This window comes from Salmo trutta, chromosome 28 (genome assembly GCF_901001165.1).
Source record: "Salmo trutta chromosome 28, fSalTru1.1, whole genome shotgun sequence".
Lineage (NCBI taxonomy): Eukaryota > Metazoa > Chordata > Actinopteri > Salmoniformes > Salmonidae > Salmo > Salmo trutta.
The window spans coordinates 20,466,033-20,489,950 of NC_042984.1; the positions used below are offsets into that span (position 1 = coordinate 20,466,033).

General features: G+C 45.8%; 1 protein-coding gene across 1 annotated transcript in view; it reads right to left on the reverse strand.

Annotated features, from left to right (window-relative positions):
* Nucleotides 1–23,918, reverse strand: part of LOC115166486 (calmodulin-binding transcription activator 1-like) — a 209,952-nt gene that overhangs the window by 19,521 nt on the left and 166,513 nt on the right. The window contains exon 4 of the mRNA XM_029720381.1: nucleotides 1,299–1,452. Coding sequence (XP_029576241.1) covers nucleotides 1,299–1,452 — 154 coding nt within the window. The remainder of the gene's footprint in view (nucleotides 1–1,298; nucleotides 1,453–23,918) is intronic.

Below are 23,918 nucleotides of genomic sequence, written 5' to 3' on the forward strand. Positions count from 1 at the left end.
AATTCTACAACCACCTAAAGGGAAGCAATTCCCAAACCTTCCATAACAAAGCCATCACCTACAGAGAGATAAGAGTCTGCTCAGCAAGCTGGTCCTGGGGCTCTGTTCACAAACACACCCCACATAGCTCCAGGACAGCAACACAATTAGACTCAACCAAAACATGAGAAAACAAAATGATAATTACTTGACACATTGGAAATAACAGAGCAAACTGGAATGCTATTTGGCCCTAAACAGAGTAGGTACACAGTGGCAGAATACCTGACCACTGTGACTGACCCAATGTTGAGGAAAGCTTTGACGATGTACAGACTCAGTGAACATCCTATAGTCTTGCTATTGAGAGAGGCCGCTGTGGGCAGACCTGGCTCTCGAGAGAAGACAGGCTATGAGCACACTGCCCATAAAATTAGGTGGAATTTGAGATGCACTTCCTAACCTCCTGCCAAATGTATGACCACATTAGAGACACATATTTCCCTCTGATTACACAAACCCACAAAGAATTTTGAACTCATGTCTATTTGGTGAAATACGACAGTGTGCCATCACAGCAGCAATATTTGTGACCTGCTGCCACAAGAAAAGGTCAACCAGTGAAGAACAAACACCATTGTAAATACAACCCATATTTGTTTATTTTTTTTCCCCTTTTGTACTTCAACTATTTGCACATCATTTAAATGCTGTGCATAGCCATAATTTAATATTTGAAGTGTCTCTATTCTTTTGAAATGTTTGTGTAATGTTTACTGTTAATTTCTGATTGTTTATTTCACTTTTTGTGTTATCTATTTCACTTGCTTTGGCATTGTAAACATATATTTCCCATGCCAATAAAACCCTTCTGAATTTCATTAAAATGGAATTGAATTAAGAGATGGGAGGTATGTAGGATTTCTGGTGAGCTACTATAGATGCTCTTTCTCCCATACACTGGTGTTTATTAATAGAGCTCTCCTCTGTGCTGCCTGACTGGGAGGATGGGTGGCCAGGGCCTGTGCTGGGCACCGTGGTGCTGGGCGATAGGTGACCTCTGTTTACCAGACAGCTTCAGGTTGGGCAGGAACACAACAACATAGTAACCAGGCCAGGTCTCTAAGAGAGCCCGTGTGGGTACATTATTAAGGCCAGGAGAGGTCTGAGCATTAAAGACCCAGACATGAGTGTCTAGTCTGTTTGTGTGTCTGGGGCTCTTAGGGCTAGACCCTTGAGAAAAGCTTGCACCTGTAAGGAATAAGGCTTGGCGCTCTCAATAAGTGCTGTGCTCTAAATGTGATAGGTCAGATACTCACACATGGGCTTGAGCTGGCCAATCAGCTCCTCCTTGGTCCACTTGGCCCATTCCTTCTTGTCTGTGTTGATGGAGCACAGGATTGGCCCGCATGGTTTCCCACAGTCCTCTATGGCCGGCACATTCAAGTAGTGGACGAGCACGATGTCAGGGTTCTGGAGAGGGAGGGAGAGAAGGAGGGGAACCTTAGGTGAGTCAGCAGACTCAGAGGATGTGTCTGGTAACACTGAGAGAATCACATATAGGCCCAGAGAGACCCAGCTGAAAGTGTAACACCTTCTAGCATTACAGCTGTTGTGTTAGCACACAGCCATGCTGCTGGAATAGGCTGCTGTTGGAGAGACATGGTAACTCTCACACAAATGCATGGTAACTCTCACACAAATAATTGAGTGAGAAAAGCTCACAGAGAGAGAGAGACAGAGAAAGAGAAGCAAAACAGAAATGTGTGAAGAGATATGTGGAGGGGATGTTAAAACCTCTTTGGAAGATTGTGTGTTTGAATGTGTGGTAATGGCCCTGCTATGTGCATGTAACACACGTGTAGCATTTTGTGTAGTCCTCCCACATTCCCGAGGCAACTTGCCTGTGTACCCGGTCAGATCCACCAATTTACCCGCCACAACTGTTACCTACAGTATGTAAATTCCCTAAATTGACAGCTTATGAAAAATTGGTGCCGTTTAAAAGACCGGTTGAGCCGGTGTGAATAACATCAATTGTGTTCTGTAATCATGAATAGCTTTGATTACTGTGCAGAGTAAACAGTGGCATGAGAAACGCTCCCACTCCACTCCTTAAGACTCAATTTATTAGTAACACACTAATGCCAATAACAACACACACATGCACCACACTCGCTCTCATAAGGTGTACACACACACACACACACACACACACACACACACACACACACACACACACACACACACACACACACACACACACACACACACACACACAGACAGGCAGGATCATTAAATGCTACAAACACAGGCATGTCAACTAAATCAGATGGACACAAACATACAAAATAATGAACACACTTAAAATAGATCCCCCCATCTTCCACACACACACACACACACACACACACACACACACACACACACACACACACACACACACACACACACACACACACACACACACACAGACACAGACACAGACACAGACAGACACAGACACACACACAGACACACACACACAGACCTGTTAAAGTAACAAAAAAAATGCAATGACATCATGTGTTTGAGTGCAGTTTGAAGCTTCTTCAGTGCTAAGTGGATTCTAAATCAACATGCTACTAGGTCTGTGCTCCCTACTGGTCCAAACCATTCATCTGTACCACTCATTCCTCCATTCCCCTCTCCACCCCCCTCATCCTCTCTCTCTAACTAGATCAAGGATGGAGGGAGGGGAGAGAGATACACCAGGTGTCACAGCTTCCACCAAAGTTGGTGCCTCTCCTTGTTCGGGCGGCGTTCGGCGGTCGACGTCACCGGCTTTCTAGCTGCCACCGATCTACGTTTCTTTTTCTATGTTGTTCTGTCTTGATTGTACACACCTGGTTCCCATTACATTATAATTTATTCTCTATTTGACCTTCTGGTTCCCACATGGTTTTGTGCGTGTTTGTTCTTTGTTTAGTGTTCAAGACTTCTGTGAGCTGGTGTGTTTTTCCCTGCGTGGAAATCATTGTTGTTTCTTTTCGAGTAAAGTACGTCTTTTACTCAGTTCTGTGTCCTGCGCCTGACTCTGTCCTAACCACTGCACACTGACACATGACACGAGGGATAATAAAGATGTAGGGAGGAGAGAGAAACACCAGGGATAATAAAGATGTAGGGAGGAGAGAGAAACACCAGGGATAATAAAGATGGAGGGAAGAGAAGAGAGAAACACCAGGGATAATAAAGATGGAGGGAGGAGAGAGAAACACCAGGGATAATAAAGATGGAGGGAGGAGAGAGATACACCAGGGATAATAAAGATGGAGGGAGGAGTAGAGAGATACACCAGGGATAATAAAGATGGAGGGAAGAGAAGAGAGAAACACCAGGGATAATAAAGATGGAGGGAGGAGAGAGAAACACCAGGGATAATAAAGATGTAGGGAGGAGAGAGAAACACCAGGGATAATAAAGATGGAGGGACGAGGAGAGAGAAACACCAGGGATAATAAAGATGGAGGGAAGAGGAGAGAGAAACACCAGGGATAATAAAGATGGAGGGAAGAGAAGAGAGAAACACCAGGGATAATAAAGATGGAGGGAGGAGGAGAGAGATACACCAGGGATAATAAAGATGGAGGGAGGAGAGAGAAACACCAGGGATAATAAAGATGTAGGGAGGAGAGAGAAACACCAGGGATAATAAAGATGTAGGGAGGAGAGAGAAACACCAGGGATAATAAAGATGGAGGGACGAGGAGAGAGAAACACCAGGGATAATAAAGATGGAGGGAAGAGAGAGATACACCAGGGATAATAAAGATGTAGGGAGGAGAGAGAAACACCAGGGATAATAAAGATGTAGGGAGGAGGAGAGAGAAACACCAGGGATAATAAAGATGGAGGGAGGAGAGAGAAACACCAGGGATAATAAAGATGGAGGGAGAAGAGAGAAACACCAGGGATAATAAAGATGTAGGGAGGAGAGAGAAACACCAGGGATAATAAAGATGGAGGGAGGAGGAGAGAGAAACACCAGGGATAATAAAGATGGAGGGAGGAGGAGAGAGAAACACCAGAGATAATAAAGATGGAGGGAGGAGAGAGAAACACCAGGGATAATAAAGATGTAGGGAAGAGGAGAGAGATACACCAGGGATAATAAAGATGGAGGGAGGAGGAGAGAGAAACACCAGGGATAATAAAGATGGAGGGAGGAGAGAGAAACACCAGGGATAATAAAGATGGAGGGAGGAGTAGAGAGAAACACCAGGGATAATAAAGATGGAGGGAGGAGAGAGAAACACCAGGGATAATAAAGATGTAGGGAGAAGAGAGAAACACCAGGGATAATAAAGATGGAGGGAAGAGGAGAGAGAAACACCAGGGATAATAAAGATGGAGGGAAGAGGAGAGAGAAACACCAGGGATAATAAAGATGGAGGGAGGAGGAGAGAGAAACACCAGGGATAATAAAGATGTAGGGAAGAGGAGAGAGAAACACCAGGGATAATAAAGATGTAGGGAGGAGGAGAGAGAAACACCAGGGATAATAAAGATGTAGGGAGGAGGAGAGAGAAACACCAGGGATAATAAAGATGGAGAGAGATACACCAGGGATAATAAAGATGGAGGGAGGAGGAGAGAGAAACACCAGGGATAATAAAGATGGAGGGAGAAACACCAGGGATAATAAAGATGGAGGGACGAGGAGAGAGAAACACCAGGGATAATAAAGATGGAGGGAGGAGAGAGAAACACCAGGGATAATAAAGATGGAGGGAGGAGAGAGATACACCAGGGATAATAAAGATGGAGGGAGGAGGAGAGAGAAACACCAGGGATAATAAAGATGTAGGGAGGAGAGAGAAACACCAGGGATAATAAAGATGGAGGGAAGAGGAGAGAGAAACACCAGGGATAATAAAGATGGAGGGAGGAGAGAGAAACACCAGGGATAATAAAGATGGAGGGAGGAGGAGAGAGAAACACCAGGGATAATAAAGATGGAGGGAGGAGGAGAGAGAAACTCCAGGGATAATAAAGATGGAGAGAGGAGAGAGAAACACCAGGGATAATAAAGATGGAGGGAGGAGAGAGAAACACCAGGGATAATAAAGATGGAGGGAGGAGAGAGAAACACCAGGGATAATAAAGATGGAGGGAGGAGAGAGAAACACCAGGGATAATAAAGATGGAGGGAGGAGAGAGAAACACCAGGGATAATAAAGATGGAGGGAGGAGAGAGAAACACCAGGGATAATAAAGATGGAGGGAGGAGAGAGAAACACCAGGGATAATAAAGATGGAGGGAGGAGTAGAGAAACACCAGGGATAATAAAGATGGAGGGAGGAGAGAGAAACACCAGGGATAATAAAGATGGAGGGAGGAGAGAGAAACACCAGGGATAATAAAGATGTAGGGAAGAGGAGAGAGAAACACCAGGGATAATAAAGATGGAGGGAGGGGAGAGAAACACCAGAGATAATAAAGATGGAGGGAGGGGAGAGAAACACCAGGGATAATAAAGATGGAGGGAGGAGAGAGAAACACCAGGGATAATAAAGATGGAGGGAGGAGAGAGAAACACCAGGGATAATAAAGATGGAGGGAGGAGAGAGAAACACCAGGGATAACAAAGATGTAGGGAAGAGGAGAGAGATACACCAGAGATAATAAAGATGTAGGGAGGAGGAGAGAGATACACCAGAGATAATAAAGATGGAGGGAGGAGTAGAGAGAAACACCAGGGATAATAAAGATGGAGGGAGAAGAGAGAAACACCAGGGATAATAAAGATGGAGGGAGAAGAGAGAAACACCAGGGATAATAAAGATGGAGGGAGGAGTAGAGAGATACACCAGGGATAATAAAGATGGAGGGAGGAGAGAGAAACACCAGGGATAATAAAGATGGAGGGAGAAACACCAGGGATAATAAAGATGGAGGGAGGAGAGAGAAACACCAGGGATAATAAAGATGGAGAGAGATACACCAGGGATAATAAAGATGTAGGGAGGGGAGAGAGATACACCAGGGATAATAAAGGTACAGCATAATAGTCCATTCTGACCTGCACAGGTTCTTTCAAAATACTGCTAACAGTGTGTATTATACATAAGCCATGTTCAGTGATTTGTGCATATGGCCAACGAGTGTTGGAATCATCTCACATTCAAAACAATAAAAACATATTATCTTTAAAAAGCCCAATGTTTGTTATTACAGAGTCATTTTCTTGAGTTAGTTGACTTATTCATTTCAGCTCCTAGTGGGGAAAAGGGTCTCAGTATAGAGACATATTCTTTGATAGGTCTGTATACTCTTCTGTAGTGCTACTGGTATCTGGATATTTAGTCCATGTTACACCAGTCTGATCTGTGGCCGTCACCCCACACCACAGCTGGATATAGAGCTGTGTTATCTCCTCTGTGATAAACATTGTCCCTGCTCCCTGCTATTGGAGTCAACACCCTGAGACGGCTGTGCCCCGCTTTCATGGTGACAGGGCGGGCGGGCGTGTGATGCCCCCAGATGGCATCACCAGCTGTGGTAATCGCCAGGCCATGCCCTCAATCCTTAACTAGCACGATAGGGGCGAATAAAGGGCTACAGCACACACTCATGAGCACATTGGGGAAGGCACTCATACACACCAAGAAAGACAAACACACACACACACACATATTGCACACGCACACAGACACACACACACACAAAACATAAGTTCTATCCACATAGCAGCCCCCCCTCCCCTCCATTTAAACCCCACCCATACGTAAAGACACACACTGCTGTTCCCTACCACTCACACACACACACACACACACATTGGTCCCTGCTCTACAATGAATGGGAACATTTGGCTGGCAGCCTTACAGCTCATCCAAACAACAGTAATCTGTAGAGCCAGCCACAGCTAGCTACAGTAGTCTTTAGTATTATGAATTTGCTGCTATGACTTGTAAAATCCATGTGTGAGCCAGCGGTGGATTTGTCCCAAATGGGACCCTATTCCCTATGTAGTGCACTACTTTGACCAAGGCCTAATGGGAATAGAGTTGGGACTCAGGCAGCGTATGAGGTGTGTAACTGTAACTTTTCCCCCTCAGAGCGCCTTTACAACACATTTAGCAGCTCTCGTCGGCCCACTTAGTCCCTCCTCCTCTCCGCCACCAAGAAAACAACACAATGAAAATGTAAAGCGTCACATAAATCTATCAGGATGGTAATTTAATTTCATTTCCTGCTGGCTGCTTTCTTTTCCTCTGTGTAATATCACCAGTTTGTTTCTCTCCAAAGGAAACTGGGAAAAAGCTGAGGGGGAACTTTTTCCTGGATACTGTTTTGCAGAGAAAACGAGATCTCATTAACTTATTGATTAATTGTGTAATGTAGTCTTTTGGTTGTTTTCCTGCTTGTTTCCCATGCGGGTTAGAGGGACGCTTTCCAGCTGTACATTTCCGCAATGGTGGTGGTGGGAGAGTGGGATCCGGTTGCTGGAGTGTGTGGAGGGGGAGTGTGTTTGTGTGTGTGTGTGTGTGTGTGTGTGTGTGTGTGTGTGTGTGTGTGTGTGTGTGTGTGTGTGTGTGTGTGTGTGTGTGTGTGTGTGTGTGTATGAGGTGTGCATACAGTATGTGGGTGTGCGCACGTGTTTGTGCGTGCATGCTCGTGTGAAGAGGGATATGCTACAACTCCAATATCCAACACACAATCTGTTAGTGTGGGAGGCTCCAAGGTAAAGATGGTGCACATCCAAGTTGTAGTCAAGGTAAAAAGCAATACGCATGCATCATGTGTATTTGTAGACAGTGTTGTTATGTTGTTGTGTTAGTGTGTAGTCTGGTGAACATCCCCACAGCAGATGGATGGATGTTGCAGAGTAAATTACCTATCGAGGCTAGGGGAGGCAGTCACAGGGGAGGCAGTCACAGGGGAGGCAGTCACAGGGGAGGCAGTCACAGGGGAGGCAGTCACAGGGGAGGCAGTCACAGGGGAGGCAGTCACAGGGGAGGAAGTCACAGGGGAGGCAGTCACAGGGGAGGCAGTCACAGGGGCGGCAGTCACAGGGGAGGCAGTCACAGGGGAGGCAGTCACAGGGGAGGCAGTCACAGAGGAGGCAGTCACAGGGGCGGCAGTCACAGGGGAGGCAGTCACAGGGGAGGCAGTCACAGAGGAGGCAGTCACATGGGAGGCAGTCACATGGGAGGCAGTCACAGGGGAGGCAGTCACAGGGGAGGCAGTCACAGGGGAGGCAGTCACAGAGGCGGCAGGTCTACTAAAGGGTGGTGGACACATGCACACACACACACACACACACACACACACACACACACACACACACACACACACACACACACACACACACACACACACACACACACACACACACACACACACACACATACACACACACACACACACACACACCTTGCACAAACACACACGCACACACAATCCCCACCAACACACACACAAACCAAAAACACATCATCACGTTACCGCAAGACCAGGGTACCGTCGTAGCCAGGCAACAGGTTTCTTTGGCACCCACACAAGGAAGGCAATGTTCCTACGCTCAGCTCAGCCTCAGCACCACTACCTTTCTCTGGAGTCAGTCCACACCACGCTGCTATACAGCAGAGCTCAGCCAGGCATGTTGCCACAGCTACAGCAAGGGGAAAGAGCCTGGGTTCCAAATGGCACCCTATCCCTTCATAGTGCTCTCTAGTCAAAATGCATGCATTATGTAGGGAATAGGGTGCCATTTAGTAGGCAGCCAGAACCTCATTACCAGGGTTACAGTTACAGAGTCGGACAATGCTCCTACTAGGACAGGCCATGTACTGTAGACCCAGGGCTCTCAACAGGCTCTGGCAGACAGATACAGACACCACAGTGCTTGTCGGTTGGTTGAAACGTTCATGTAATCTGTAACATGGGCCTGCAAGCCCTGGTGACCCCTGTCACAGTCCTCCGCCCTCTCCTCTCTTCTCCTCTCCTCTTTTCTCCTTTCCTCGCCGCTCCCCTTGTCTCCATGTAGCCGTCACCACCAACACGGTACCACGACCTCATTAAGGGGAGAGAGGAGAGGAGAGAGGGGGGCTGGGAGAGGAGAGAGGGGGGCTGGGAGAGGAGAGAGGGGGGCTGGGAGAGGAGAGAGGAGGGGAGTGGGGAGAGGAGAGAGGGGGGCTGGGAGAGGAGAGAGGAGGGGAGTGGGGAGAGGAGAGAGGGGGGCTGGGAGAAGGGGGCTGGGAGAGGAGAGGAGAGAGGAGGAGAGAGTGGAGGAGGGGAGGGGAGAGGAGAGAGAAGAGAGGGGGGCTGGGAGAGGAGAGAGGAGGAGAGGAGAGAGGGGGGCTGAGAGAGGATGGATGATAGGAGGGGGAGAGAGGAGAAGAGAGCGGGGAGGAGAGGGGGAGAGAAGAGAGGGGAGGAGGGAGGAGAGAAGAGGAGAGAGGGGTGCTCCAGGCCCAGTGCTGCCTGGCATAACGTTACTGTAGCAGCTAGGCCTCTCTCTTACAATGGGCTGCGTAGCACTGGAGCGATAAGAACAGCCATTAACATGAAAGGATCTTAATTAAGAAGAGGAGGCTTGGTGGGACGTGGAGGAGCTGAGGACTGATGGGAGAAACCTAGTGAGGAACAAGATAAAGCAGCCAGCCGCACGGAGGGGAACGACTTCAAAGCTTAGGGAGGCTAGCAGCAATCAGACAGCAGACAGATACACAGAGAGAGGGGGAAGGCAGGTTCTCAGAGGAGAAGTCAGGAGAAAACCACCCATTCCTCAGAGGAGGAGGAGGAGGAGGAGGAGGAGAAGATGGATGGAAATAGGCTAGGGAGGAGAAACCGCTTCAGAGACATACAGTACCAGCCAAAAGTTTGGACACACCTACTCATTCAAGGGTTTTTCTTTATTTTTACTATTTTCTACATTGTAGAATAGTGAAGACATCAAAACTACAAAATAACACAAATGGAATCATGTAGTAACCAAAAAAGTGTTGTTATAGTTGAGATTCTTCAAAGTAGCCACCCTTTGCTTTGATGACAGCTTTGCACACTCTTCGAATTCTCTCAACCAGCTGCATGAGGTAGTCACCTGGGAATACATTTCAATTAACAGGTGTGCCTTGTTAAAAGTTAATTTGTGGAATTTCTTTCCTTCTTAATGCGTTTGAGCCAATTAGTTGTGTTGTGACAAGGTAGGGGTGGTATGCAGAAGATAGCCCTATTTGGTAAAAGACCAAGTCCATATTATGTCAAGCTCAAATAAGCAAAGAGAAACGACAGTCCCTCATTACTTTAAGACATGAAGGTCAGTCAATCCTAAAAATGTCAAGAACTTTGAAAGTTTCTTCAAGTGCAGTCGCAAAAACCATCAAGCGCTACGATGAAACTGGCTCTCATGAGGACCGCCCCAGGAAAGGAAAATCCAGAGTTACCTCTGCAGCAGAGGATAAGTTCATTAGAGTGACCAACCTCAGAAATGGCAGTCCAAGTAAATGCTTCACAGAGTTCAAGTAACAGATACCCTATTCAACATCAACTGTTCAGAGGAGACTGCATGAATCAGGCCTTCATGGTCAAATTGCTGCAAAGAAACCACTACTAAAGGACAGCAATAAGAAGAAGAGACTTGCTTGGGCCACGAAACAAGAGCAATGGACATTAAACTGGTGGAAATCTATCCTTTTGTCTGATGAGTCTAAATTAGAGATTTTTGGTTCCTACCGCCGTCTCTTTGTGAGACGCAGAGTAGGTGAACGGATGATCTCCGCATGTGTGGTTCCCACCGTTAAGCATGGAGGAGGAAGTGTGGTGGTGTGGGGGTGCTTTGCTGGTGACACTGTCGGTGAACTTTCATGTGCCTTTATAACAAACTTGTATGCCATCTGTAAACACGATTAAAATTGTTACATTTCGAGCCTAGTCGGTTTAGCCACAGAAAAAACGAGCAAACATCCCGCTAGCCATGATTGTCTGGGAACAACTTCAAAGCTTAGGGAGCCTAGCAGCAATCAGACAGCAGACAGATACACAGAGAGAGGTGGAAGGCAGGTTCTCAGAGGAGAAGTCAGGAGAAAACCACCCATTCCTCAGAGGAGGAGGAGGAGGAGAAGGTGGGTGGGCTGGACATGCCGAGAGATGAGTTTGGATTGGTCTGCCATATAGCACGCTTCTGTCTATTTGAGCTGGTCAGACTGTCTCGGCAATCCTTACTAAAGCGGCTTTTATTGAAATGTATCGTGTAGTAAAACTGCATCTGTGTTGCTCTCCACTTTCTGGAGGACCGAGTTTTGAAATCAGTGGAATTCCAGTATGATAGCTAAGGAGATGGAGAAAACACCTGTCTCTCCGGATTACATCTTCAAACTAAGGGAAACCATGGCATCCGACAGGAGACGCGTCCATCCATGAATGATGTATACGGGTAAGATAGTCTGCCTTGCTAATTTTTACGTTTCTAATTTTGTCAGAAAGTGGTTTCATTTCAAGTTAAAGTGTACTGTTAGCTTGCTAGCTTAAGTTAGCTGGCTGGCTCGCTAGGTAACGTTACGTGTATGATCTTATTATGCGTATCTCAGAGCCATTTGCTTGGCTAGCTAAAGCTTAATGTTAGCTAACTAACATTAAACCTAGTTGGTTAGCTACCTGCAGATTCATGCAGGGTAGTATCGTCATGAGTTGGGATTATGCTTCATTGTTTACCTAGCTAGCTAGATAATGTTAGCTGGCTGGCTCGCTAACTAACATTACGTGTATGATCTTATTATTCGTTGTCATATTATTAGCTATCATGACGTTGCCCTGTGGGTGAGGTGTATAACCCCCCATAAATAGGTTTATGATCCCCCTTCCCCCTTTTCTCTCCACTCTACAGAATGGACTCTTGGAAAGCCCTTTGTTAACATAGAGAGAGTATGGTAACATCAAAAGGTTGGGGAAAGGTACAATATTTCTGAAATCCAACCAGTTGAAAGTGTCTGTTGGTACGTCTGGGCTAGGGGGCAGTATTTTCACGGCCGGATGAAAAACGTACCCAATTTAAACAGGTTACTACTCTGGCCCAGAAACTAGAATATGCATATTATTAGTAGATCTGGATAGAAAACACTCTGAAGTTTCTAAAACTGTTTGAATGGTGTCTGTGAGTATAACAGAACTCATATGGCAGGCAAAAACCTGAGAAAATTCCAAGCAGGAAGTGGAAAGTCTGAGAATTGTAGTTCTTCTTTTGATTCTCTATCAAAGCTACAGTGTCTGTGGGGTGGCGTTGCACTACCTAAGGCTTCCATTGGCTGTCTAAAGCATTCAGAAAGTGGCTTGAGCATTTTCCTGTCACTGGGCAGATAATAGGAGCTCAGTTTCTGAGTGGTCTGCCTGGCAACAAAGGGATTGGATATGCTCGGTCCCGCGAGAGCGCCCCTCCTTCTTTTTCTTCTTGAATGAATATGCTATTGTCCAGTTGGAATATTGTCGCAATTTTACGTAAAAAATACCATAAAGATTGATTTTAAACAGCGTTTGACATGCTTCTAAGTACGGTAATGGAACATTTTGACTTTTCGTCTCTCGTTCCACGCTCGCGCGTTACCCTTTGGATAGTGACCTGAACGCACGAACAAAACGGAGGTATTTGTACATAAATATGGATTATTTCGAACAAAAACAACATTTCTTGTGGAAGTAGCAGTCCTGGGAGTGCATTCTGATGAAGATCAGCAAAGGTAATACAATATTTCTAATACTAATTCTGAGTTTAGGTTGCCCCGAACTTGGCGGGTGTCTGAATAGCTCACCGTGATGGCTGAGCTATGTACTCAGAACATTGAAAAATATGCTTTCTCCGTAAAGCTATTTTAAAATCTGACACAGAGGTTGCATCCAGGGGTAGTCTATCTATAATTCTTAAAATAATTGTTATATATTTTGTCAACGTTTGTGATGAGTATTTTTGTAAATTGATGTGCACATTCACCGGACGTTTTGGTGGGAATACATTTTCTGAACATCATGCGCCAATGTAAAATGCTGTTTTTGGATATAAATATGAACTTTATCGAATAAAACATACATGTATTGTGTAACATAATGTCCTAGGAGTGTCATCTGATGAAGATCGTCAAAGGTTAGTGCTTCATTTAGCTGTGTTTTGGGTTTTATTGACACATGTCCTGGCTTGGAAAATGGCTGTGTGATTATTTTTGTCTATGTACTCTCCTAACATAATTTAATGTTTTGCTTTCGCTGTAAAGCCTTTTTGAAATCGGACAATGTGGTTAGATTAACGAGAAGTGTATCTTTAAAATGGTGTAAAATAGTTGTATGTTTGAGAAAGTTGTATTATGACATTTTTTTTTTAAATTTCCACCCTGATATTGGCTAGCGTCCCACCTAGCCCATAGAAGTTAAAGAATATGATGTCAGATCAGTTGATGTCTGGGACATTATATCTGATGATAGGACGACATAAATTTTATCTTGGAAAGTCTACACATTCTGTTATCAGATTCACATGCAATTGTTGTGCAATTTAAATGTTTAAATATGAAACTATTTGTCAAAAGATTAAATGTAACTTTATCTTCTAAATGAGAGAAATGTTTTCATAAGTATGCTCACTCAGTGGCCAAGTGAATAGACATTGGTTGACATCTATGAAACACGCCCTTCTCTCCCCCAATACAAAAGCCTGTTGACGGAAGACAACCTCAAGTTCCCAATGATGTGAGGACTGGTGTCCATACATTTAAAAGGGCTAATTTCAACTACAACCAAACTAAATTAATATTTAGTTCCAAAAATGTTAGGACTGCTGTCCTAACGTTTTAAAGGGTGAATTTCCGGCCTCCCGAGTGGCGCAGTGGTCTAAGGCACTGCATCGCAATGCTAGCTGTGCCACTAGAGAATCTGGGTTCGAGCCCAGGCTCTGTCGCAGCTGGCCACGCCCGGGAGGCCCATGGGGCGGCGCACAATTGGCCCAGCATCGTCCGGGTTAGGGAGGGTTTGGCCAACAGGGATATCCTTGTCTCATCGTGCACTAGTGACTCCTGTGGTGGGCCGGGCGCAGTGCACGCTGACACGGTCGCCAGGTGTACGGTGTTTCCCCCGACACATTGGTGCGGCTGGCTTCCAGGTTGGATGGGCATTGTGTCAAGAAGCAGTGTGGCTTGGTTGTGTTGTGTTTCAGAGGATGCATGGCTCTCGACCTTCGCCTCTCCCGAGTCCATACGGGAGTTGCATCGATGAGACAAGACTGTAACTACTACCAATTGGATACCACGAAATTTGGGAGAAAAGAGGGATGAAAAATACAAAAAAGAAAATAAATAAATCAATAATTAAAAGGGTGAATTTCAACGTGGAGGTGATTATCACCACGCTGGAATGGTGAATTTCAACTAGACCAGCCGGAATAGAGCACGAGCTGAGTATGGCAAGTTGATATGAACTTTGAACTCTTATTCACTAAAGAAGTGATACATCCTAGATGTTGAGTTATCAGCAGCAGCTGTAAAAGGAATGGCCTAGGAAAGGACAGACAATCTCCTGAGAATGACAGGGTACTACAACGTATACGCCATACAAAACTACGACCAGACAGATTCTACAAAGGACAAGGGCGATCTCTGTTGGGCAAACCAGTCTTCTATCTTCGACCCATCTATCAAAGCACAGCTCAGTGTAAATATATATCTTGCATTTTCCAACTACGAATGGGCGGTTATTAGAATGCATAAGATTCTCTATTTATGGTAGCATAGCTTCTCAAGATCCGATAGAGACCCAATCCCCTTTTGTACCTCAGTCTTCCCACTCTTTCAATCAAACCCAACACCCTTTCTTTGTGTAATCAGCCGCCATATCGGTTTCATCCGCTAGGGACTTTCTTTTATGACATGTTTAGTAATCGATGTATGATCCATCCTGTGTATATGTAATTCTGTATGATTATTTAGGTATTTAGTAAATACATAATTAAGCAAATGTTTGTATTGCTGATTCAACTTGTTAGCCAGGGTTCGTGAAGATTTTACGATGTTCAGATGAGACTGAATAAGGTGACGATTAATGACCGACTTCTATTGATATAAAAGATATTTAGATCTTCAAGAGTGGATTTGGGAGATAGCCGCTAAACATAAAAGAATGCTTCCGTGCTGCCCCAGGTTATTAATGAGTTAACGGTTGCATGATTTAATTCAATCACGTAATCAATTAAATGTTAGGTAATCGATTTGATAAAATAGCATGTAATATACCTTTATTCAGTCAGAGACACGACAGAGCCATTTGCTTGGCTAGCTATAGCCTAATGTTAGCTAGCTAACACTGAACCTGGTTGTTTAGCTACCTGCAGATTCATGCAGGGTAGTAACGTCATGAGTTGGGATTATGGTTCATTGTTTACCTAGCTAGCTAGCTACATGCATTAGCAAAAGACTCCACTATGCAAGTAACCATTTCGGGTGCGTTCGTAAATTCAGTCTGGCTATCTACTCCGATTTCAGAGCACTCTCATCTTAGTGTGCCAGAGGGCAGAATAACTGATGAATTTACGAACGCTCAACACCTGTTGAATATGGCCTGGGGTCAGTAAACGTCATCAAAAAAACAGAATTAAATTGTTGCCAGCAGCAGAGTTACAGTCACCAACGCTCTGGATAACATAAAAACACCTGGACCAGCTCTGCTAGAGCGAGTAAAATGGGGTGTTCTCTCATTAGTGTCTGGAAGTAGCTAGCAAGCTAGCCAATGTTAGCTAGTTAGCTTGGGTGATTGACTGCCATTGTGAGGTCAGAACGTTCGGATCAACCATACTCATCGGCCAGAGATCAAGTGTGCGCTCTGAACGCTCCGAGAGCGAAACGCTCTGAATTTACAAGCAGACAATCTGACATCATAGATGCAGTCACCAACACTCTGGATAACATAAAAACAGCCTAACCAGCTCTGCTAGGGCGAGTAATGTTCAGTGAGCTGTTCTCTCATTTGTGTCTGGAAGTAGCTAGCAAGTTAGCTTGGGTGCTTGACTGCTGTTGTTAGTACAGAACGCTTGGATCAACCCTTAAAAAGTTGTGTGGGGCTAAAGCTTAAGAGGGTGTGAACAATGCTGATTGTGTGTAGACAAAGACAGGCTCTCCAGTAGTAGTACCAACACATTCAAAGCCCATTTTCTCAAAAATGAGTTTACAAGTTTATCAACTTTCAAAGCAGGATTACTTTCCCATTGTTCCTCAACTGTAGTGTATGATATACCATTTTGTAGCCCTGAGTCTCTACTATTATCCAATGTAAAAGACACAATTTCGGTCACATATGTGGGAACTCCTTCATGACTGTTGGAAAAGCACAGATTGCCAAGAGCGTGCAAAGCTGTCATCAAGGCCAAGGGTGGCTACTTTGAAGAATCTAACATATAAAATATTTTTTGATTTGTTTAACACTTTTTTGGTTACTACATGATTACATATGTGTTATTTCATAGTTTTGATGTCTTCACCATTATTCTACAATGTAGAAAATAGTAAAAATAAAGAAACTTTTGACTGGTACTGTATGTGGCTACGCTAGCTCACAACAGGGACAATTTAACTAGCCCACAACAGGGACAATTCAACTAGCCCACTACAGGGACAATTTAACTAGTCCACTACAGGGACAATTTAACTAGCCCACTACAGGGACAATAAAAACTAGCCCACTACAGGGACAATTTAACTAGCCCACTACAGGGACAATAAAAACTAGCCCACTACAGGGACAATTTAACTATCCCACTACAGGGACAATTTAACTAGCCCACTACAGGGACAATAAAAACTAGCCCACTACAGGGACAATTTAACTAGTCCACTACAGGGACAATTTAACTATCCCACTACAGGGACAATTTAACTAGCCCACAACAGGGACAATTTAACTAGCCCACTACAGGGACAAGTTAACTAGCCCACTACAGGGACAATTTAACTAGCCCACAACAGGGACAATTTAACTAGCCCACTACAGGGACAATAAAAACTAGCCCACTAAAGGGACAATTTAACTAGCCCACTACAGGGACAATTTAACTAGCCCACTACAGGGACAATTTAACTAGCCCACTACAGGGACAATTTAACTAGCTCACTACAGGGACAATTTAACTAGCCCACTACAGGGACAATTTAACTAGCCCACAACAGGGACAATTTAACTAGCCCACTACAGGGACAATTTAACTAGCCCACAACAGGGACAATTTAACTAGCCCACTACAGGGACAATTTAACTAGCCCACAACAGGGACAATTTAACTAGCCCACTACAGGGACAATTTAACTAGCCCACTACAGGGACAATTTAACTAGCCCACTACAGGGACAATTTAACTAGCCCACTACAGGGACAATTTAACTAGCCCACTACAGGGACATCCATTCAATGCATAATATGAGGTAACCTGGAACACTCGATTATTTTGTCACAAATGTGCAATTCCACACTTTGTTTTGAGGATGTGAAAATGAATGAGGGATGTACTGTGTAGAGATATTAGTGTCTTAGTATATGTGTATTCATGTGTGAGAAAAATAATATGATATGCAAACATGCATTCCCTAAAATCTGCAGAATGTTTGCATGACGGTAAATCAACGGGCTGACCTCTTCCTGTATGCTGGACTGTGTCTGTGTGAGTTATTATGTTTGTGTGAGAGTGCCCATTAGGTGATTAACACCCTGCACTTAAACCTGGCCTGTGTTTATTACCATGTGTGTTTAGCAGTTGAAAGTGTGTGCATGCTGGTCTGTGTGTGTAAACCGATGTGCAGTGTGTGTGTGTGTGTGTGTGTGTTGGTGTATGTGGGTGTGAAAGGTGATTACGGCTGTGCTCTGTGGGCTTTGCCGGGGCAGTTGCCCTGGCGGTGGCATGGTGATGGATGGCATGGTGTGCCCGTCATTAAGCAGCCTCCTGGCCCCTGGCACTGGGGTTAAGCTCTTAAATGCACCCCTCCCTCTCTCGCCTCCCTCTCGGTCTCTCTCTCTCTCTCCTCACTGATTCCCTCCCTCCCTCACTCCCATTTTCCCTCCCTCCCTTCCTCTCTCTCTGTTTCTCTCTCTCCTCACTGAATGCCTCTCTCCCTCCCTCCATCCCTCCTATTTTCCCTCCCTCCCTTCCTGCCTTCCTCTCTCTAGTTCTCCCTATGTCCCTCCTTGCCTCCCTCCCTCCCTCCCTCCCTGCCTTCCTCTCTGTCTCCCTCCCTCCGTCCCTCTCTTTCTCCCCCCGTTGCTCCTTGCCTCCATCCCTCCCTCCCGCCTTCCCTCCCTCCCTCTCTACCTCTCTACCTGCCACCCTCTCTGGCTGTCCCCAAACACTGCTGCTCATTTCAAGGTCAACTGCCTCTGTGGTGCTGTAAGTTCACCTCCACAGCTCCACAGGCACAAGACTTCTCCTTTATCCTTTTGTCTGGAATGTTTTGTCGCTCTCTCACCGCCAAAGGGTGTGTTTGGGAGTGTGGGGGTGGCTGCTAATGTTGCTGCTGCCATACACTAAGACACAAAAACACACAGGCCCTCATACACACACATACACACACACCGGCATAAACAGGCAAACAACACTCCACATCAAAACAACCTAAAATGGAGTAAACACCCTGCAGCCAGCTCCTGTCTAGGTAGTGGAGGAGTCCCTGTTGAACCCATCTTCCCCTCTCTCTGGGTCCTCTCTCAAAAAGCCTTTGTTAAATGCTCTCAGTATAGACACTCTAATTGGGTGTCTGGTGTCAGCGCTCTTTGCCTTCCGCCCCCTCTCTTTCCCTCATTCTCTCCCATCCCTCTCTTCCTCCTCTCCCTCTCGCTCCACCGCATCCATGCCATGGTGTTCCTGGCGCCCGGGGTGTGTACCAATCCAAGGGCACGTGCCAGTTTCGAGGAGTGTCATGCTGTGAATTGGCCAGTTCAGCCGTGTCTACCCAGGTCTGTGTGAGAAAGGCATGGGAGGGGGCTCAGCAGGGGGGATGGTGGGAGGCAGGGGGTCTCCTAAGGACCTTCTCCCCTGTGAGGCACTCTAGGGGGTATATAAAGTGCATTCGGAAAGTATTCAGACCCATTGACTTTTTCCACATTTTGTTACGTTATAGTCTTCTTGTAAAATGGATTCAATATTTTTTTTATCAATCTACACACAACACTCCATAATTACAAAGCGAAAACAGGTTTTAATAAATGTTTGCAAATGTATTAAAAATAAAGTATTCAGACCCTTTGCTATGAGACTCGAAATTGAGCTCAGGTGCATCCTGTTTCCATTGATCATCCTTAAGATGTTTCTACAACTTGATTGGAGTCCACCTTTGGTAAATTCAATTGATTGGACATGATTTGGTAAGACACACACCTGTCTATATAAGATCCCACAGTTGACAGTGCATGTCAGAGCAAAAACCAAGCCATGAGGTTGAAGGAATTGCTCCGAGACAGGATTGTGTCGAGGCACAGATCTGGGGAAGGGTACCAGTACAATTTTGCAGCATTGAAGGTCCCCAAGAACACAGTGGCCTCCATCATTTTTAAATGGAAGAAGTTTGGATCCACCAAGACTTCCTATAGCTGGCCACCCGGCCAAATTGAGCAATCGGGGGAGAAGGGCCGTGGTCAGGGAGGTGACCAAGAACCCCATTGTCACTCTGACAGCTCCAGAGTTCCTCTGTGGAGATGGGAGAATCTTCCAGGACACCCATCTCTGCAGCACTCCACCAATCAGGCCTTTATGGTAGAGTGGCCAGATGGAAGCCACTCCTCAGTAAAAGCCACATGACAGCCTGATTGGAGTTTGCCAAAAGGCACCTAAAGGACTCTTAGACAATGGGAAAAAAATATTCTCGGTCTGATGAAACCAAGGTTGAACTCTTTGGCCTGAATGCCAAGCGCCACATCTGGAGGAAACTTGGCACCATCCCTACGGTGAAGCATGGTGGTGGCAGCATCATGCTGTGGGGATGTTTTTCAGCGGCAGGGACTGGGAGACTAGTCAGGACAGAGGGAAATATGAACAGAGTAAAGTACAGAGAGGTCCTTGATGAACCTACTCCAGAGAACTCAACATAACATGAGGAAATGTGGAAAAAGTCAAGGGGTCTGAATACTTTCCGACTGCACTGTATGGGAGATGGGTGGGCATGTGGATGTATGCATGTTTGATGGAGGATGGTGTGGTCTCTGTCACATCTTGACATCTCTCCCTGGCCTCTCACATCACATCTATTTTGAAGGCAGCAGGTATTGTATCTATCTGGTGCTCTCCTCCCCACTACTGAAGGCCTGTGTTCCTCCTGAAGAACCTTCTGTACCAGCCTGCCTATGGGGTCCAGGCGGCATATTAAAGAGTTGGACCTTTTGAGGAACAGGAAGAGAGAGATGTGTGTGTGTGTGTGTGTGTGTGTGTGTGTGTGTGTGTGTGTGTGTGTGTGTGTGTGTGTGTGTGTGTGTGTGTGTGTGTGTGTGTGTGTGTGTGTGTGAGAGAGAGCCAGTGGCTGAGGTCTAGCTGTGATGTTTAATTCAGCAGCACATAATCACTCAAGAGGTGCCGTTAAATAACTCAGCTTAGAGGGGAAGAACCTCTCTGCTCTGGGAAAGGACTGCTAGAGGTGTTTGGATGTGTGTGTGTGTGTGTGTGTGTGTGTGTGTGTGTGTGTGTGTGTGTGTGGGTGCATGTGTGTGTGGATGTGTGTGTGTGTGTTTCCTTTCACAGGGGCTATTGTAAAAGGTGTTATGTGCATGCTTTGTCTTTATCTACACTACCGTTCAAAAGTTTGGGGTCACTTAGAAGTGTCCTTGTTTTTGAAAGAAAAGCACATTTTTGGTCCATTAAAATTGATCAGAAATACAGTGTAGGCATTGTTAATGTTGTAATTGACTATTGTAGCTGGAAACGGCTGATTTTTAATGGAATATCTACATAGGCGTACAGAAGCCCATTATCAGCAACCATCACTCCTGTGTTCCAATGGCACGTTGTGCTAGCTAATCCAAGTTTATCATTTTAAAAGGCTAATTATGTTAGCACAGCTGAAAACTGTTGTACTGTTTAAAGAAGCAATAAAACTGGCCTTCTTTAGACTCGTTGAGCATCTGGAGCGTCAGCATTTGTGGGTTCGATTACAGGCTCAAAATAGCCAGAAACAAAGCACTTTCTTCTGAAACTCGTCAGTCTATTCTTGTTCTGAGAAATGAAGGCTATTCCATGCGATAAATTGCCAAGAAACTGAAGATCTCATACAATGCTGTGTACTACTCCCTTCACAGAACAGCACAAACTGTCTCTAACCAGAGTAGAAAGAGAAGTGGGAGGCCCCGGTGCACAACTGAGCAAGAGGACAAGTACATTAGAGTGTTTAGTTTGAGAAACAGACGCCTCACAAGTCCTCAACTGGCAGCTTCATTAAATAGTACAAAACACCAGTCTCAACGTCAACAGTGAAGAGGCGACTCCGGGATGCTGGCCTTCTAGGCAGAGTTCTTTTGCCTTCTAAATATTTTCTTTTTATTGGCCAGTCTGAGATATGGCTTTTTCTTTGCAACTCTGCCTAGAAGGCCAGCATCCCGGAGTCGCATCTTCACTGAAATTTCTAAGTGACCCCAAACTTTTGAACGGTAGTGTATATCCGTAATATGTGAAAAAGAGCCTCTATTTGAGTATAGAGGAAGAGCAGGGCAGAGTAGTCTAGATACCAGCCAGACAGCACAGGGTCCTGTAGCAGGTAGTTATAGTATCTAGCTCTCCCAATTTACAGGATACTTATTCATCCTCAGGCCGTAGCAGAGCGACACCACCCTCTCCATTAGTCCTGGTGGCCCCCAGCGCCATGCTGTGAGAGGCTGAGGCGGAGACCGACTGCCCTGCCCAGGGGCCAATGCGGCTAGGAAGGGCCGATCAAGGAGACATCCGTCTGCCATAATGGCCATGGCGGGGCCCGTGGCACTGATCCTAATGCTCAGCGCCCAGCCACCCAGGTGACACAGAGTCACACAGCAACTAAACCACCCAGGGGAAGTCAAGGATCCCTCTCGGACCGAGGCAGTTTACCAGCTCTCTTCTATATCTTCTCTATCGCACGCACACACACGCACGCACACGCATGCATGCACGCGCACATGCACGCACGCACACACACACGCATGCGCACACGCACGCACGCATGCGCACACACACACACACACGCACGCACGCACACACACACACGCACGCGCACACACACACACACGCATGCGCACACGCACACACACATACACACACACACACTCCTAGGTACACAACGATCAACTCCTACTGAGGAGGAAAATAGGACTATCCCATCGCTATCACGCTCTCTCTTTATCTCTCTCTCCCTCTATAAATCTCTCTCCAATTTTTATTCCTGCTCTCTGTTTGATTTGTGTGTCCATTGTTATCCCTGTGTCCAGGTCTTCTCTTTATGTCCCTGTGTCCAGGTCTGCTCTTTATGTGTCTGTGTCCAGGTCTTCTCTTTATGTCCCTGTGTCCAGGTCTTCTCTTTATGTCCCTGTGTCCAGGTCTGCTCTTTATGTCCGTGTGTCCAGGTCTTCTCTTTATGTGTCTGTGTCCAGGTCTTCTCTTCATGTACCTGTGTCCAGGTCTGCTCTTTATGTCCCTTTGTCCAGGTCTTCTCTTTATTTGCCTGTGTCCAGGTCTGCTCTTTATGTCCCTGTGTCCAGGTCTTCTCTTTATGTCCCTGTATCCAGGTCTTCTCTTTATGCCCCTGTGTCCAGGTCTGCTCTTAATGTGCCTGTGTCCAGGTCTTCTCTCTATGTCCCTGTGTCCAGGTCTTCTCTTTATGTGTCTGTGTCCAGGTCTTCTCTTTATGTGTCTGTGTCCAGGTCTGTTCTTTATGTGCCTGTGTCCAGGTCTGCTATTTATGTCCCTGTGTCTAGGTCTGCTATTTATGTCCCTGTGTCCAAGTCTTCTCTTTATGTCCCTGTGTCCAGGTCCAGTCTTTATGTCCCTGTGTCCAGGTCTTCTCTTTATGTGTCTGTGTCCAGGTCTTCTCTTTATGTGTCTGTGTCCAGGTCTGCTCTTTATGTCCCTGTGTCCAAGTCTGCTCTTTATGACCCTGTGTCCAGGTCTTCTCTTTATGTGTCTGTGTCCAGGTCTTCTCTTTATGTGTCTGTGTCCAGGTCTGCTCTTTATGTGCCTGTGTCCAGGTCTGCTCTTTATGTGTCTGTGTCCAGCTCTTCTCTTTATGTGTCTGTGTCCAGGTCTTCTCTTTATGTGTCTGTGTCCAGGTCTTCTCTTTATGTGCCTGTGTCCAGGTCTTCTCTTTATGTGTCTGTGTCCAGGTCTGCTATTTATGTCCCTGTGTCCAAGTCTTCTCTTTATGTCCCTGTGTCCAGGTCTGCTCTTTATGTGTCTGTGTCCAGGTCTGTTCTTTATGTGCCTGTGTCCAGGTCTGCTCTTTATGTGTCTGTGTCCAGCTCTTCTCTTTATGTGTCTGTGTCCAGGTCTTCTCTTTATGTGCCTGTGTCCAGGTCTTCTCTTTATGTGTCTGTGTCCAGGTCTTCTCTTTATGTGTCTGTGTCCAGGTCTTCTCTTTATGTCCCTGTGTCCAGGTCTGCTCTTTATGTGTCTGTGTCCAGCTCTTCTCTTTATGTGTCTGTGTCCAGGTCTTCTCTTTATGTGTCTGTGTCCAGGTCTTCTCTTTATGTGCCTGTGTCCAGGTCTTCTCTTTATGTGTCTGTGTCCAGGTCTTCTCTTTATGTGTCTGTGTCCAGGTCTTCTCTTTCTGTCCCTGTGTCCAGGTGTGTGTGCTAGCCAGCACTTCACAGGAGCAGGCAGGGGAGAGAGGTGCGCTGGTGCATTTCTAAACAGGACGTCACACAGAGGACTGATGTGTGTCCAACATTGCAGGACAACCTTGCTGATAAACCTACCTTTATTCTCTGCTAA